General features: G+C 47.0%; 2 protein-coding genes across 2 annotated transcripts in view; both read left to right on the forward strand.

Annotated features, from left to right (window-relative positions):
• The window catches only part of FASN (fatty acid synthase), a 34,361-nt gene extending 30,441 nt beyond the window's left edge, over nt 1–3,920 (forward strand). Inside the window, exon 43 of the mRNA XM_015879647.3 lies at nt 762–3,920. Coding sequence (XP_015735133.2) covers nt 762–899 — 138 coding nt within the window. The 3' untranslated portion in view covers nt 900–3,920. The remainder of the gene's footprint in view (nt 1–761) is intronic.
• A 1,740-nt stretch (nt 3,921–5,660) lies between these two features.
• DUS1L (dihydrouridine synthase 1 like) lies at nt 5,661–14,293 on the forward strand. Its single transcript, XM_015879682.2, has 13 exons — nt 5,661–5,970; nt 7,319–7,427; nt 7,685–7,735; nt 8,183–8,295; nt 8,981–9,063; nt 9,221–9,324; nt 10,173–10,317; nt 10,935–11,031; nt 11,375–11,463; nt 11,855–12,021; nt 12,547–12,584; nt 13,608–13,683; nt 13,947–14,293. The coding sequence occupies exons 1-13, from the start codon at nt 5,734–5,736 to the stop codon at nt 14,096–14,098; spliced, it is 1,461 nt and encodes a 486-aa protein (XP_015735168.2). The 5' UTR covers nt 5,661–5,733; the 3' UTR covers nt 14,099–14,293.
• The last annotated feature ends 1,610 nt before the right edge of the window (nt 14,294–15,903 follow it).

A 15,903-nucleotide genomic window follows, 5' to 3' on the forward strand; every position in this document is an offset into this window, starting at 1 on the left:
ATAGGAGTTAAGCTTCCAGAAATTAATAAGCTGTGGCAGCTTTTCTTAGTTATATTTTGTGGACCTTATAGAAGTTAGTCTAGAGGTGAGTTGTTGGCCAGTAGTCTGGGTAAGGTTACTGTTCTATAGCTCCTGTTTAAATAAAAGGGGAAATGTCTCATTACCTCTGTTTTACTGGCATCTCCCACCCCTTCTGACTTGCATTTATTCTTGCTTCCAAGCTAGCTTGAATGTGAGAAAAGTTCCATAGCACCCCTAGAGGAAGAGGTATGGTGGTGGGAGGAGGATAGAAGGAGGGATATTTAGTTTTCCTAAGGGCATGTAGGTATCTACTTCAGTCATTCATAGATAACGTAGGCAAATACTCTCTTAGTGTCATGTTGGTGTTTTCCTGCCCAGCTTACTTTTGAGTGGATCACCTATCAAACTACAGTGCTTATATGGGTGTCCAACCTTTTGGCTTGCTTGGGCTGCACTGAGGGAAGAGGAATTGTCTTGGGCTGTATATAAGATGTATATAATATAGTTAATGTATGGAAATAACAACTGTGTTTTTAATTAAACTGTTAAAATAGGGCAACAAAGCCACAAAACTTGGGGGCTGAACACAAATACTGTAAAACATGTATAAAAATGTTTGGTTGTGTTTTAGATTGTTAAAGATGGTGTAAAATATCAGTAACTCAGACTGACAGACCCAGAACAGCTACACAACCAGCTGGTTTTAAATGGAGAATGCATTCTGTTCTGTGTCTGTGCAGGTATGCGATGGAAAAGTATCAGTCCACGTCATTGAAGGAGATCACCGCACCTTATTGGAGGGAGATGGTGTTGAATCAATTATTGGGATCATCCACGGCTCGCTGGCAGAACCACGGGTCAGTGTCAGAGAAGGTTAAACTTCTGCTCACTTACTGTCACCGGTGAAGAAAACGCCAACAACATTCCTAGTTATGACAGACCCCAAGGAACTCTTCCTGTTGAACGACATCTCATCTGCTCTGCTGCCAGAGCTGGGAAGTCCAGCTGAACTTGATTGGTCTCTTTGTTTCCTCTCTCACTCAGCCATCTTTCCTAACTTCCATGTCTTCTCTCTCCTCCTTCCCTTTCTATGCTTTGTTTTTCCTTCCCAGTATCCCTATCCGTGTTACTGTGGTGCTGTGACTCTGTCACTGCGCACTGCTCTGAGGGTTCCCCAGCAATGGTTGCTTCCTACAGCTCTGGCAGTATGGAAAATGAATTTAGGAGTAGACTTCCTGTGCTCTATATTGTTTTGTCTTAACAGTATTCCAAAGGGTGAGTGATAGCACTTGTTGACCAAGCCCAGTGAGCAGAGAGGGGAGCTGCAGCTGATTTCGGAGATACTTGTTGTCTGTGAAGAATCTGTCTGCGGTTCAGTCAGAAAGAGAATTCCATTGAGGCTTTTGTAACTATATTTTTTTAATTTGATATATTCTAAGTATTTATTGTGTCAAATCAGAGACTTCTTGCTTGGTTTTAATTTATCGTGGGTATCGGAAAAGGAAACATCCGTTTTGGAAGGATAGGTTTATTCTACAAGGGGAGGTTGCCCATTTGTTAAACCAAAGTGCATCTATGGAACAGCCCATTTCTTTTTTCTTTTTTTTTTTTTCAGTTTATTTTTGTTTGTGTTTTGTTGTTGTTTGATTTTTGTGGTGTTTGTTTTGATTAGTGATTTTTGTGTGTGTTTTTCTTCCCCCCACACCCTGCCTTGTTCAGAAGGGTGGAAGTGAGGGTTCTTGCCATCACCCACTCTTGTGAGGAGGGAGGTGTGGAGGGCAGGATGTGGATGGTTCATCAGATGCCACTGTATTGAGCAGCCTTAATTGGGCTGATGCAGGCAGGCAGAGCTGTCCCTAAGTATGTACTTAGTTTATATCTGTGCCAGGTTCTGTGCTTTGCATTACCAGAAACACAGTAAAGCATTGTGGCTGTTGCTTCACCTTTGTTCCTTCCCACCTCCAGTTGCTCCATCCAACCAGACATTGGGAATGGCAGGGGGGGTAGAGTTCTCCATTGGTAACAGTACAAATCCTCCTACCCTTGCTCTCCCATAACCAAAGTTCATGCAAACATACAAGCATCCACCCGGTGTATTTTATTTAGCACAGGGCTTGCTTAAGCCTTGAGTATGCATTTTCCTCTGACAGTGAGACTGGAGATCCCACATAAGTTAGCTAAGTAAAAGTTCGATGGCATGATTTTAAGATACAGTACCTTTTTAAAGGAAACTTGCATAAAATTCAATTTAAAAATGACTGACTTTTGCTATGCTGGATCTGTCTTTTCCAAAATCAGTAAATCCTTGCTACACCTATGATACAGAGGAGACCCAAAGAGCAATGAAGTACCAACCAGGAGGTGTCCCACCGCCTCTCAGAACTTCTATAAACCCCGGTTCTTTCTATATTCATCCCCCAGTGAAGCGTCCTGTTAGTTCAGGAGCGTTCCAGTGAGAGGAACAACCGGTTCCTCATGGCAGGTTCTGACCTCGTGTCTCTTGCTTATACAACCCTCTGTGGATAGTGGCTGGGTTAACTGGTTTTAGTTTTATAAAGTATTTCTTTTGTGAAATCTGAAATACAAACAACACAATGTCAGCTTAAAGCATTTCTAGAATAAGTTTTGGGGTTTTTTTACCTTTTTTTTGATTTGAAGAGTGTCTTTTCCTCTTTGGCTCTCCTAGAATTAAACAGAATTGATCACTGGTTGGCTTTTTGTCTCTTTCTCTACTACTGTCTTTTTTTAATCCTCGAGTTTCATTTGGAATCTCTCATTTCTTGATGTAAGCCAAGACTGCTGCTAAGATATCTGACTGGAGTCTGTAGAAATAACATTGAGGAAGAAGAATTGAGATAATCGTGGAGCGTGGCTTCTCGTCACCGTGCTTTTTGGTACCTTAGATGCAACCAAATCACACACGTACCCAAAAGATTGAAGTGGAAGCTCTTAAAAGTTGTGATTCTGGCTCCATTGATGTGGTTTTGTACAAGTGGTTCATCTTACCGCCTCAGTTTCCCCATCTGTAAAATGGGACTAATAGCATCTACCTCAAGGTCGTTGAGAGTGCTAAGTAGGCAGTGGGAATACATGCTATTAACCCGTGTGGGACGGTGGTCAGGTGTGTTAGGTGGCAGTGCAAGGAGGCAGGCAGTGTGTGCAGGGAGGTGCCTTACAGCTGCAAAGAATGTGACACTGAAAAGTAGCTATAGGGACTGGGCATACATGCGTAACAGGGGACTTTGTGACATCTACTGTGCATTATCCATGCACATCCCAGCATATGACACCACATTAAATAAAACAACCAGGGACCAGTATCTTTTTCTTTTTTTCCCTTTGTTCGTTTGGTTTTCATGTTTTGTTTCGTTTACCTTCTTGTTTTACTGCTGGCAGCTGTAGTGAGCCCACAAAGAGGGAAAGAATCTTATCTGCCTTGGTTGTACTGAACAGCCAGAAGGAAAAAAAGAGTGCTTAAACCTTCTAACAAACCAGATACAGTAGTTCTGCACTAAAATGAAGTGTTAATGATTCTGACCCAGCATCTCAGCTCTGAAGGAAGGCGGTGCGGTTCTGAACGGGCTGTGTGGAGGGATCAAGGACTAACGCTGTTGCAGCTGTCCAATCAAGGGTTGTACAAGTTCTCTGTATAAACATAAATGTGCATGGTCTCTTCTAGGCAAAGCTTGAAGATACTGGTTTAGTAATAGAAATCCCTCGAGAATTACTTATAGCCTCTATGCTCTCAATGTTCTTGTGGTTGTTATTTGAAAGGCAGGAGGTTGTTGTTTTGTTTCGTTTTCCCCCTAATTGTCTAATAATGAGCTGCTGCCCTGTAACCCATTATGTAACTGGCTGCTGAATACAGTGTGCCAAAAATAAAAACCTTATTAGCGCTGGTTCTGCTCGTTATTTCTCAGTGGGTTCAATGATGGCAGCATCGTGCAGAATCCCAGAGTCACCTGTAGAAGGTTGAAGTCCTTCACATTTACCCTTTAGAGTGGAAACTGGAGTCTCCTGTCAACTGCTACTCAGCTTCCATCCCCTTCCTCATCTCTGCACCACACTGATCTTCCTTCTGGCTGTGACCCTTCACTGCTCTACAGCCTCAGGAAAACACATTGTTGTGTTATGAAATGGTGGGCAGGAAACCTGCAACGTAGCCTAACACAGAGCAAAAAGAACAACACGTGGGCTGCAGCACCAAAGCTGTTACTTTGCCTTTGTGCTGTCAGCCTCCTAAGGAGGCCTTTTCTGCCTGAGAAAGCAGCTTGAAAACATAAAAATGGTTTCTCCTGCAGTTACTTCAGTACAATCAGACAACCAGCACGGCTTCCCTCAGGGCAAATCCTGCCTGACCACCCTGTGGCTTTCTGTTATAAAGTAACTGCATCAGGGGACAAGGGAAGAGCCACTGGTGTCTGAACTTCAGTAAGGCCTTTGACCCCACAACATCCTTCACACTGGGAAGATGGGGGTTTGATGGGTAGGCTGTTCATGGGACAAAGAACTGGTTGTGAAATCACACACAGAGTTCATGGTGTGGTGTCCAGATGGAGTTTGATGAGCAGTGGTGTCCCTCAGGGGTCAGCAATGGCTCCAGCACTCTTTAATGCCCTCAGTGGACATGCTCAGCACTTCGTGGATGACACCCAGCCCTGTGGTGGGGTCAGCATGCCCCAGGGATGGGATGCCATGCAGAGGGACATCACAGGCTCTGCAGTGGGCCCAGGGAAACCATGAGGTACAACAAAGCCAAGCACAAGGCAGCCCCTGCTGTCAGCACGAGCTGGGGGTGTAAAGGTGGAGCACAGCCCTGCCCCTGTGCACTGTGAGACCTCCCCAGGAGCACTGTGTGGATGTGGAGTCCTCAGTGTGGGAGAGACGTGGAGCTGTTGGGGCACAGCCAGAGGACGGCCCCAAAAATGCTCCCAGGGATGGAACGGCTGCATGAGGACAGGCTGAGGGCTGGGCTGTGCAGCATGGAGAGGGGAGGGCATGGGGAGAGATGAGAGTGGCCTTCAGTCCCTAAAGGGGCTGCAAGATGGGGACAGACTGTTTAGCAACGTCTATTGGGATGGGATGGGGGAAATGGTTTCAAGGTAAAAGAGGGTAGATTTAGATTGAATATAGGGAGGATTTTTACACTGTAGGCACTGAGGCAGCGGCACAGGTTGCCCATAGGGGAGGTGGTGCCCCATCCCTGCAGCCAGCCAAGGTCAGGGGATGGGCTGTGAGCACTGATGGAGCTGTGGGTGTCCCTGCTGGCACCAAATGGCCTTTAGGGTCCCTTCCGACTCCAACCATCCCGTGATTAAGTAGCATAAGGAGAAAGGGAAGGTCAGGGAGGCTGTGTAGGTCAGGCAGCAGAGCTCACTGACTGCTTCAGCCTCTGACAGGCAGCGGGAGATGGTGGAAAAGAATGGGAAGCGCTTCAGGCCGAGCAGGATCCGTCCCAGCCGTGAGTTGGGGGGTGGTCAGTATGTGGACGAGTCCCTCATCTCCACGGGACACGTTCTGATGGTTGATGGGCTCCCGGCCCCATCAGCTGCGCCGCGGTTTCCGGAGGGGACGACGAGCGGCGGCACCGCGGGAGCGGCCGGAGGGAGATGGCGGTTGCACCGTCCGGCCGCCGCGCTGCCCTGCCCGGGCCGAGCCTGCGGGCTTCAGGCGGCGGCTGCGGGCCGCGCTGCGGGGCTGCGGCGGGGGGAGATGCCGAAACTGCGGGGGGAGGCGTTCTGGAGGGAGACGCTGCGCGGCGCCCACTACGTGGTGGCTCCTATGGTGGATCAGAGCGAGCTGGCCTGGAGGCTGCTGAGCCGGCGGCACGGAGCGCAGCTGTGCTACACGCCGATGCTGCACGCCCAGGTCTTCCTGAGGGACGCCAACTACCGCCGGGAGAACCTGTACGGGGAGGCCTGTCCTGAGGACCGGCCGCTCATCGTGCAGGTGGGGGGGAACGAGAGATCATGGGGCTGATGGAGGGAGGGCTCGGGAACGGACCGGGAAGGAAAGGGGGGATTTGGGTCAGATGTGAGGAGATTCTCTGCTCTGAGGGCGGCAGGACGCGGCCTGTGGTGCCCCATCCCTGGAGGTGCCCGTGGCTGTGGATGGGCCGTGGGCAGCCCGAGCTGTGGGCACACAGTGCTCGGTACGGGGGGAGCTCCATGACCGTTGTGGTCCCTCCGACCTGAGCCGCTCTGTGATCCCGTGGCTGCTGCTGCCATTCAGTTCTGTGCCCCTCGCCCTGCAGCCCTGGCTCCTGCCTTGTGCCGTGGGTTGGAGCGCTGGGTTCTCTCTGAAACCTCGAGCTCAGTGCGCGGTTACAGTAAAAGAGGCAGCAAAGCAAACGCAAGGAAGAGACAATGAGCTTCCCAGCTTTCTGTAGTTCATGGAATCACAGAATGGCCTGGGTTCAAAGGGACCTCAAGGGTCATGGAGCTCCAACCACCCACCACAGGTAGGGCCACCAACCTCCACATCTAATACCAGCCCAGGCTGCCCATGGCCACATCCAGCCTGGCCTTGACCACCTCCAAAGGTGTCTGTGCAGCTGTTCCAGCACCTCTCCACTCTCATAGCAAAGAACTTCCCCCTGACATCCAACCTAAATCTTCCCTCCTTCGACTTAAAACCATTTTCCCTTGTCCTGCTGTTATCTACCCTTTCAAAGAGTTGACTCCCCTCCTGTTTGTAGGCTGCCTTTATGTACTGAAAGGCTGCAGTGAGGTCACCCCGCAGCCTTCTCTTCTCCAGGCTGAACAAGCCCAGCTCCCTCAGCTTGTTCTCATAGGGGAGGTGCTCCAGCCCCCTGATCATCTCTGTGGCTCCTCTTTAACAGCTCCTGTCTTTCTTGTACTGGGGGCCCCAGACCTGGACACAGTACTGCAGATGGGGCCTTGTTTCTGCTTCTTGAGTACTGTGCTACGTACAGGTCCCAAAGAGAGAGGGGCCCTTGGGGCTGCAGCACAGCACAGGGAAGGATGGGGAGCTCAAGCCAGGCAGTTTTCACAGAAGCAAAATGGATGAGGAGGACTCTTTGCTGCAGAAGGGGATCATCTCCCCGGCTGTGAGAAGGCTGTGAAAGTCTGACTGATGTTGGCACTGAGCTGCACTGGGTGGGAGTGAGGGAAGGGCTGTGCCCCACTGGGCACAGAGAGGCTCCCAGGGCAGTGGGTTGTTTGGAAATGTAGCAGTGGGTTGTTTTGACAGTGTGTCATTGACAGTATGTGGGGAAAAAAGCTATTGCCTGCTTATTGTGCTTGTCTGATTCTGCTTCTCTTTGTCTCCTTGCCAGTTCTGTGCCAACGATCCTGAGGTCTTTGTCCAAGCGGCGCTGTTGGCTCAGGATTATTGTGATGCCATAGACCTGAATTTGGGTTGCCCCCAGATGATTGCAAAGAGAGGTGTGTGCAAGTTTGAACCCTGGATAAACAAAGATGTGGCGTGTATTGAATATGTGCTTTGGCAGCGGGGCATTAAGATGACAGAATTAGGACTTGGTGGGGTGACATCAGTACTGTTGAAATCAGACTTAATTACACCCACTGTAACAAATAGAGCTTTGTAGTACCTCAAGCAAGATTAGGGATACTAATAATTCCTATTTCTCTTGTGTCTAGAATGTCCTTCAGAAAAGTCATCTGTTGTTGTTTTGTTATAGGTCACTATGGAGCATTTCTGCAAGAGGAGTGGGATCTTCTTCAGAGAATGAGTAAGTTTTTAGTGGGGCTTTGAGAGGGAGTGGGTTGAACGCAGCAGTAAGAGGAGGCATAAAGAGGAAGGGCTGCAGTGCGTCTGTCTGGGGAGGGCTGTGGGGTTTGGTGCTTTTGTTACCATCACTTTATTCCACTTTGTGGTACTGTGTGATACACTCACAGCTCATCCTATGTCTGCTGAAGGGCCTCAGAAACCTTTCACCTGAAACGAGTCACTGAGGTCCCAGTCTGGTGATGGTTGGTGTCTCCCCAGCTGCTAAAAGCAGAACACCCAGCACGTTACCAGGGGGAGCATTTCTGTCTGGAGCCCCCATTGCTGATGGTTTGAGCTGCGAGAGCTGCGTGATGTGGGGTTTTCTTTTGGCTTTTTCCATATCACACACAGTGTCTGATCCTCCCGCAGCGCTGTGCAGCCTGCTCACTGCCTTTTCCATCTCTCCCAGTTCTCCTGGCTAACGAGAAGCTCTCAGTTCCCATCACGTGCAAAATCCGTGTGTTCCCAGAGATTGACAAGACAGTGAAATACGCTCAGATGCTGGAGAAGGCTGGCTGCCAGGTGAGGAGGTGCTGCTCCCTTCCCTTGGGCATCAGACACATCCCTGTATGAAGCATCTCGTGGTCTTGGTGTGATGTGCAGATGGATAAGCTGCCTTGTTTTACAGGCAGGAAAAATGGGGTGCAGTGCATTGACAGTGTGCTGGGTCGCGAGTATGGTAGGAAACATTATTTCAGAGTCATTGTGGCATCTTTCCTGCTGGGTGAGCATCTGGCACAGAGCTGCAGGAGGCAGTGTGAATGTGTGAGATCCACAGGGCTACCAGAAATCAAACTAAATACAGTATGGCCACCACCAGTTTAAAAATAGGCTGACTGTCCAGGATCCAAGTTAAATGAGAAGTGATAGTCTGTGGTTAGAACCAGTATTCCCAGTACTTGGGCCTTATGCTGAGAGGTGATGCAGATCAATCTGGCATCAATAGGAGCCAATGGAATGGGAAATCTTTAGGTTTTCCTTAGATCTGCTCTGTGGCATGACAAGATCATGAAGTCAGACTCAGGACTGTTCTGGAGCAGGTGACCTGGTGGTACCTTTCTGCTATACCAGCATCCTTGCACTTCTTAAAAAGCCCTGGGAATTCAGTGGTGTCCATAGAGTGTGTTGGATTCAGGGCAGTCTTTTGTCAGTGGATTTGTTCCTGTGGTTCATACACTTAAGAAGTAAATAAGACTTTGTGTTCCAGCTGCTGACAGTCCATGGCCGTACAAAAGAGCAGAAGGGGCCCCTTGCTGGCGTGGCATCCTGGGAGCACATTCAAGCTGTCAGGTAGGTGAGCAGCACCCATTTTATCAGCAGGTAGGTTTTAAGCTCTGCACGCAATGGCACTGAAGTGTCTGTTAGTGTGACAGGAGCAGAAGTTGTGGATTAACTCCAGTCTTTCCTAATACTCAATGTTCTCCATCTGGTTTATTTACTGATGCAGAAAAGCTGTGAGCATTCCCGTGTTTGCAAATGGAAACATCCAGTGTCTCAGTGATGTGGAAGAATGCATCCGTAAGACAGGAGTGCATGGTGTCATGAGTGCAGGTAAAGAGCTTTTACTATTCACAGATGAGGCCACAAACTGTTTCTTACTCTCCATATACATCTATATAAAGCCTACATCATGTTGATGTGTGCTCAACAGCTTTGATGGGAGCTGTGTGGCCTTTCTCTCCCCATTGGGCTGTCTCTCCCGAGGATCAGGAATCACTTCACAGTGAGAATTGTTGTGTTGAACTTGCAGCACCATTCAGTGGATGGCTCACATCTAATTACTTGGCAAAAACTCACCCGTGGCCCTGCTATATTCTCCTGGCATCTGTTAATTAGGGAAATAGTTTCTGATTGGGCCTTGGTGCAGTAATGTCCCCGCTGACGACATATTCCTGCGGATGATTCATGTTAAGTTGTACAAGAAAGAACTGGCTGTACTGGCTACAAGGGGCAGGACAGACATCAGAGAAAGCTTCCAGCACTCACATATCTAAAGCAGTGGAACATATTGCTGGGACACTTATTCTTAAGGAAGCACTGGTTAACAAAGGTTTGTCACATTAGTTGAGCGTGGCTTACTGAGAAGCAGGATCTGCATATTTAAGCCAAACAAATGAGACTGTACACTTAACAGTAGGCACTCATCGTCTAAATATTCATCCATTGGCATTGATGTCTTTTTCTTTTTTTACTTTTTGTGTGAATTAGGTATGAGCTATTGAACTCAATTATGAGTTATGTATTAAGTATTGGGAGGTCAGGCTAGCATTTATGGAGCCTCCATTCTTCTTTGTGAATATCTGACTGGTTGGTCCAAGCTGATCAAACTGCACAGCTGGGATTTTGTTGTCTGTTTCAATCTCAAAATGTAACTTTGAGTGTTTCTTTTCATCTCCTAGAAGGCAATCTTCATAACCCAGCTTTATTTGAGGGACGAAACCCATTGGTGTGGGAGATGGCTGAGGAGTATCTGGAGATAGTGCAGAAATACCCCTGTCCTTTGTCTTACGTCAGGGCTCATCTCTTCAAGCTCTGGCATCACACGTGAGTATCTCCAGGACACTTGTGATGTTTCCTGGGTTCATTCTGCTTAGCCAAGTGTCTGGCTTTTCTATACAAGCATTTGTTTGACTGGAGTTGGTGTGTTGTAAGGTTTTCTTTCCTGAACCTTCCTGGAGAAAGTGTGGGCTGAAGCCTTCAGCCTTCACTGCAGGAAAACAGGGCTGGGGGAATGAAGGAGATACTGGGAGATAAATCAGGGTGTGAGATCTGAACTGGCTGCGATGTGGCAATGGTCTCTGTGCATTCATAGAATCACACAATCACGTACTTCAAACATGAGCTGCCTCCTCATTCACTGTGCAGCAAGTATTGTACTTGCTTTATTGTAAATACTGCCTTGTATTTGTCACGGAGTAAGAGCACAGTCATGAGCAGTCCCTGAGGAGTAGCTGGTGTGTGGCATATTCGTGTTCTCTTATCTCAGAGCACCATGTTGACATGCCCAAACTCACAAGCATTTACGTGCCTAGAGTTAAAAGATGAACTCTTACCACAGGCAGGCGCAGTCAGAAAACTCCACAGAGGGTTTCTACAAAGACATTTTTAGATGATCTCCTTATAACGAATAAACATGACTCGGTGTTTGGGTTTTGCCTCAGGCTTCAAGTTTACCAGCAGCTGCGTGAAGAATTAGCAAAAGTGAAGACTTTAGAGGGAATCGTGGATGTCAACAGGGAACTGAAACTGCGCTGCCAGGTACCGTGGTGGGCCCTGCTCCCAAAACCAGCTCTGTCTGCAGGTGGTGGGAATGAACCACGTGTGTCAATGTGGTTCATATCCATTAGGCACCTCCCTGGAACTTTGTATCTTACCAACTGTGAGGAGCCCAAACAGCTTCGCAGCAGTGAAAGCTGAGTTAGGAGTTAGAAATCTGCTTCATTTCTGTATTCTTGGAGGTGTTTTGTTGTTTGATTTGTTTTGTTTTACTCTATTGAACTGTCAGTTGGTTTAAATTACACTCAGTGGTTTCCTGGAGCTTTAAGTACTATTTAGATCTCCTGAGAGCTGCAGGAAAGCTGATTGTAACCCTGTGCTGCAGGAAGAAATAGCGAATCAGAAGGAAGGAGAGAAGCCAAAAGAGGGGCTGCCTTTTTTCCACTGGATCTGCCAGCCATACATCAGGCCAGGGTGAGTTACCTACATTAATGCAGCCAGGTGCTGCCCATACTGTCACCACTCAGTCCTGGTTTTGGAGCTTACGTGCACTTGAAAACAAATGAAAACTCCAGGTTATTTTTCTTGTGTTTTCCTTTATTCCTGGTTATGCTTTTGGTCATGGGGATGTTGCTTTTCGTATGTATCGTCTCCTTCAGATTCTCCTCAGGTTTCTCTCCCTTTAGAAAGTAAAGAACAAGAATTCCACTTTCTGAACCTGGTGTAACTTCACATCTAAAAGCACTATCACCTCCTTGTCATTCAGCTATGATAGAAATCCTCTCAGTTCCCTATAGGCTGGCAGTGTCCAGGGAACACCTATTGCTTCCCTTCAGCCAACTTGAGCTTATATCCACCATTTCAGGCCAAAGGAGAGATGCAAAGAGAACGGAACCAAGGGGACAGAAAAAGGTGTGCGGGGGAAACGTTCTCTGGAAGAGGAAGAAGATGGAAATGCTGAGCTGCTGTCAAAGAACAAGCAAAAAAAGAAGTTAAGAAATCCAAATAAAACCTTTGACCCGTCTTTAAAACGTAAGTTCCATCTGTTGGTGTATTTGCACCACTGCTGCATGAGCTGCCACTCCTTCCTTGGTCGTGTTTATGTAGATGTAGGAACGTCTTTCAAATAGGATTGTTGGGCAGTTTGGTGGTAGGCAACACGATTCAATTTGTGTTCATTTGGAAAGAAATCTCGTCACCATGCAAGTAGGTCAGTAGTCCACACTAAGCAACTTCTGAAGGCTCAAAATGCTTTAGAGACAAAGCAGTATCAGTTACTGGTGTTTGAAATTGAAATTTCATACGTGTTTCAAGCAGATTTCCACCTCTTCTGCTCTGGAATTGAAATCAGTTTCTTTATATTTGCATCTAACTTAAACATGCTGAAAAACTCAATGCATCTTTACCTGCTTGGCACTGTTTGTTGTGGTACTGTCCCTTAGAAAAGAGCCCCCCTGTGGCTCTGACAGCTCCTGTGCTTTGTCTGGCACTGAAGTTTAAAGTGCACTTTTTCCATATGGAACACCATTGCTGAAGTCACTTCTCTGTCTTTTCCAGCTAAATATGCAAAGTGTGATCAATGTGGAAACCCGAAGGTAAGTCAGTGTCCAGGGAAGCATTTTCATGAGGTGGGGCCACATCAGCATCCAGCAATGTGTGCATGCAAAGCTCTAGGGGTGGTGGCAGGGGATGCAGCTCTGTTCTGGAGCACTGCTGTTATGAACAGCATTCAGCTGGGACTCGGTTCTGAGCTGCTGCAACAGAGGGACTTGTTGCTGTGTTCACTAATGGGAAAACATTGAGCTTTTGGGTGGTCTGGTTCTGAAGCCACCATTTCATTGCTGGACCAGTTAACAGCATGGGACTTCAAGCAGGATTGTTGAAAATGGGCACTTGTTCTCATGTTGGTGTTTGATTTGCATCGTTGTGATGTTGCAGGCAGCTCTTGAAGTGTTTAGAATGAGCCTAGAATGAGAACTTTCTAGAGGCTGTGAAGCTGTGTTGTGTAGGGGCTAATAAGGAGCAAGGAGAACAAAGCAGAGCCCAGACATTAAGGTGTTTTTCATCGAGGTGGGGGAAATCAATCACTGAAAGCTCACAGAGTTCATGTGAGCATCAGAGACACCCAGCCAAGCTGTAGAACAGACAGATTTGCTGCCGTCCCCTGGAGAAGGGTCTGGCTTTATATTAAAATGGATACTTTGGGTATATTGTAAGCTGCAAAAATGGAAGAAATGGATGCAGTCAGATCGATTGATTTTAGGCACAGTTATAAGACAGTTACAAGCATCTGCCAAGTACCTTGTTGCATATGGTACTAATATAGAGAAATACAGCAAGCTCAGCTGTAACAAACGTCATCACTTGTGTTCCAAAGCACTCACAGCATTTCCTATGCGTGGTTCTGTGATCCAGGCTGCCCATGGAGCGGTGCTGCTGGCAAAGTGCTCTCTGGGTTTGTGGGTTGGTTTTGGCTCTGCGAGGTTTATTCCACGTTGGTTCTCTGTACACAATTGATAGCTGCCCTCTCTGCCCTCTGTGACATCAGCTCTGTCAGCTTCATTAGCATGAGGTGTGAATTTTGTTAATGATATAAGCTTCTTTACACCCCCACACAGGGCAATAAATGCGTGTTTAACATGTGCCGAGGCTGCTGCAAGAAAAGAGCGTTCAAAGAGACAGCAGACTGCCCAGGTAAGCACAGCTGTTGGTGTTCTGTCCTTGGAGGTCATTGAGCAAACACCTTATCTCATGTCGTGGGTTGTGTCTGTTAAAATTTGCACCCAGTGCACCTTCAGGAGCATTTCTTTTCATTCCAAGGCTTTGGGCTGGGTTCTTTCCAGACCCATTTGTTGCAGTTACAGGGAATGATGGCTCCATTTTTCCACTGTGTTCCCCTCCTTTCAGTTTCTCTTTTTTCTTTGCTTTTAATTTCTTTTCCCTCCTCGTTTCTTTAGGTCATGGATTACTTTTTAAGACCAAATATGAAAAATCCCTTTTGTGGCAGAGCAGTCAAAGAACGATTCCAAACCCAGAGCTCAGTCGGAAAGGAGACGTGGATGGGAAGGAGACTGCTGTACTGAAGGAGACTGATGACAATGCAGTGTGAAGCTTTGGAAATGAATCGAGAGCTTCTGCCAGGCCTTTGCTTCCCTGGGCCAAAGAACCTGCCATCTCCAGAGCACCATGGGCTGTAGGAACCTGTTCCACAGGTTTATTTCAAGTCCTGGCCAAGTGTTATTTAAGTACAAAACTGCTTACTCAGGGAATTCTCCTGCATTTGAAATAAAAAGAATGCAACTCATTTTCTCCTGCTGTGTTTCAAAGACTGAGAATACGCCGCATTGAGGTGAGTGAGTCAGGCAGCCTCTGTCTGCTGCCATCCCAGTTGGCATCATTACATTTATTAATCCCTTGGGTCCTGTTTTTAATATTGGGGAATAAATTTCATACGGTAGAATGGCCTTTTGGAGTGTTAAAAGCATTATCTGGCTGATATAACAGCCCATTTCTGCTCCCTATGTAATCCATTTCAGCCAATCAAGTTATCCTACAAAACAATCTACACCAGTCCCTAAACAGGAATACAGAAGTCAAACAAGGACCAGCTGAAGCACAAATCCCACTGGCAATGCAGGGTGCTTCATCTCCAACTTTATACAGGCACAAACTCTTACACACAACAGCTAATGACAAAATACTTACTTGTATTACCAACAACTCTCACAAGGGGGAACCAAATCATCCCGGAGCACTGCTGCCCTGCTGCCATCCACACAGTGACAGCAGAGATGGCTTAAGAACCTCCAGCTGCCAAATTAAGCTGGCTGAGACTTTATAGTGGTTTACGTGAATAAATGAATAAATAAATGCCTGAACAGCACTGAATCTGAAGACAGCCCTGACATACATACAAGGCCCCAGAGCTACTTTCAGAGGCTGAAAGTTCCAAGCCAGCAGCTCCACACCAAAGCACACACTGAGTTTGAGCAGTGCCATTGAATTAAGCAATCGTAGCTAAATGCTCCGTCAGTCCAAAAGAGGCTGTAAACGTTTTTATCTGGAGAGAAGAAACTCATCATCTCTGCCCTGGTTATGAGCTGAATTGGGCCCCAGCAAGTCCGAAACTGCTGTTGCCACCTAGTGGGGCCAGTGCTGCCGGCAAAGGGACACTCGCTCTCAAGACAACATACTGAAGAGGCAGAAGGTTTATATTTACAATGCAGGATTCACCAGAAGAAGCTCTGCTCATAAAGGAAGCAGAAGTAGCTTTAATGTGATACACCTGATTGAATTGCAAAACCAGCCTTTCCAAGAGCAGGGCATGAGATCTTTTCATCAGAAATGGTACCAAGGTTCCACTTCAGAAACAGGAACATTCAGGCAGTGATAACCCTGAATGGATTTCCTCTTTCCTTCAGCATTAGAATTACTTTCCCAGAATTACTGCAGAGATGAACAGCAATTTACCTCAGCAGCCAATTAACCAAAGACATCACACAAACTATTGCTTCCACTTTCAATATCCGAGTCATAAAAAGCACAAAGAGAAAGAGCACTGCTGTTATTTTGCAGCCTCACACAAACAGACCAGCATTTCTGTTGTTAGAACATTCCCTCAAGCAGCACGTCCTTCATATTTCATCCAAGCTCCATCTCCAACCAGACCAGAAGGCAACACAAAGCAGCCTATAAAACACCTCCAAGCTGAGCAGAACTTTGGTACCTTGAGATCAGGACACCTAGAAATCGATTTTAAACACAAAATTCCAAATACCCCCAAAAATAAACTTTTCAACCCTGCTGTTTAATGCACCGTTATAACAACATTTATTATTATTATTAAGAAAAAAAAAGATGAACAATAACATCTGTAGTCAGTTACCGGACCAGTCAGGGCTGGACCTAGATTCT

This window comes from Coturnix japonica, chromosome 23 (genome assembly GCF_054131305.1).
Source record: "Coturnix japonica strain WE chromosome 23, WE-NBRP24, whole genome shotgun sequence".
NCBI lineage: Eukaryota > Metazoa > Chordata > Aves > Galliformes > Phasianidae > Coturnix > Coturnix japonica.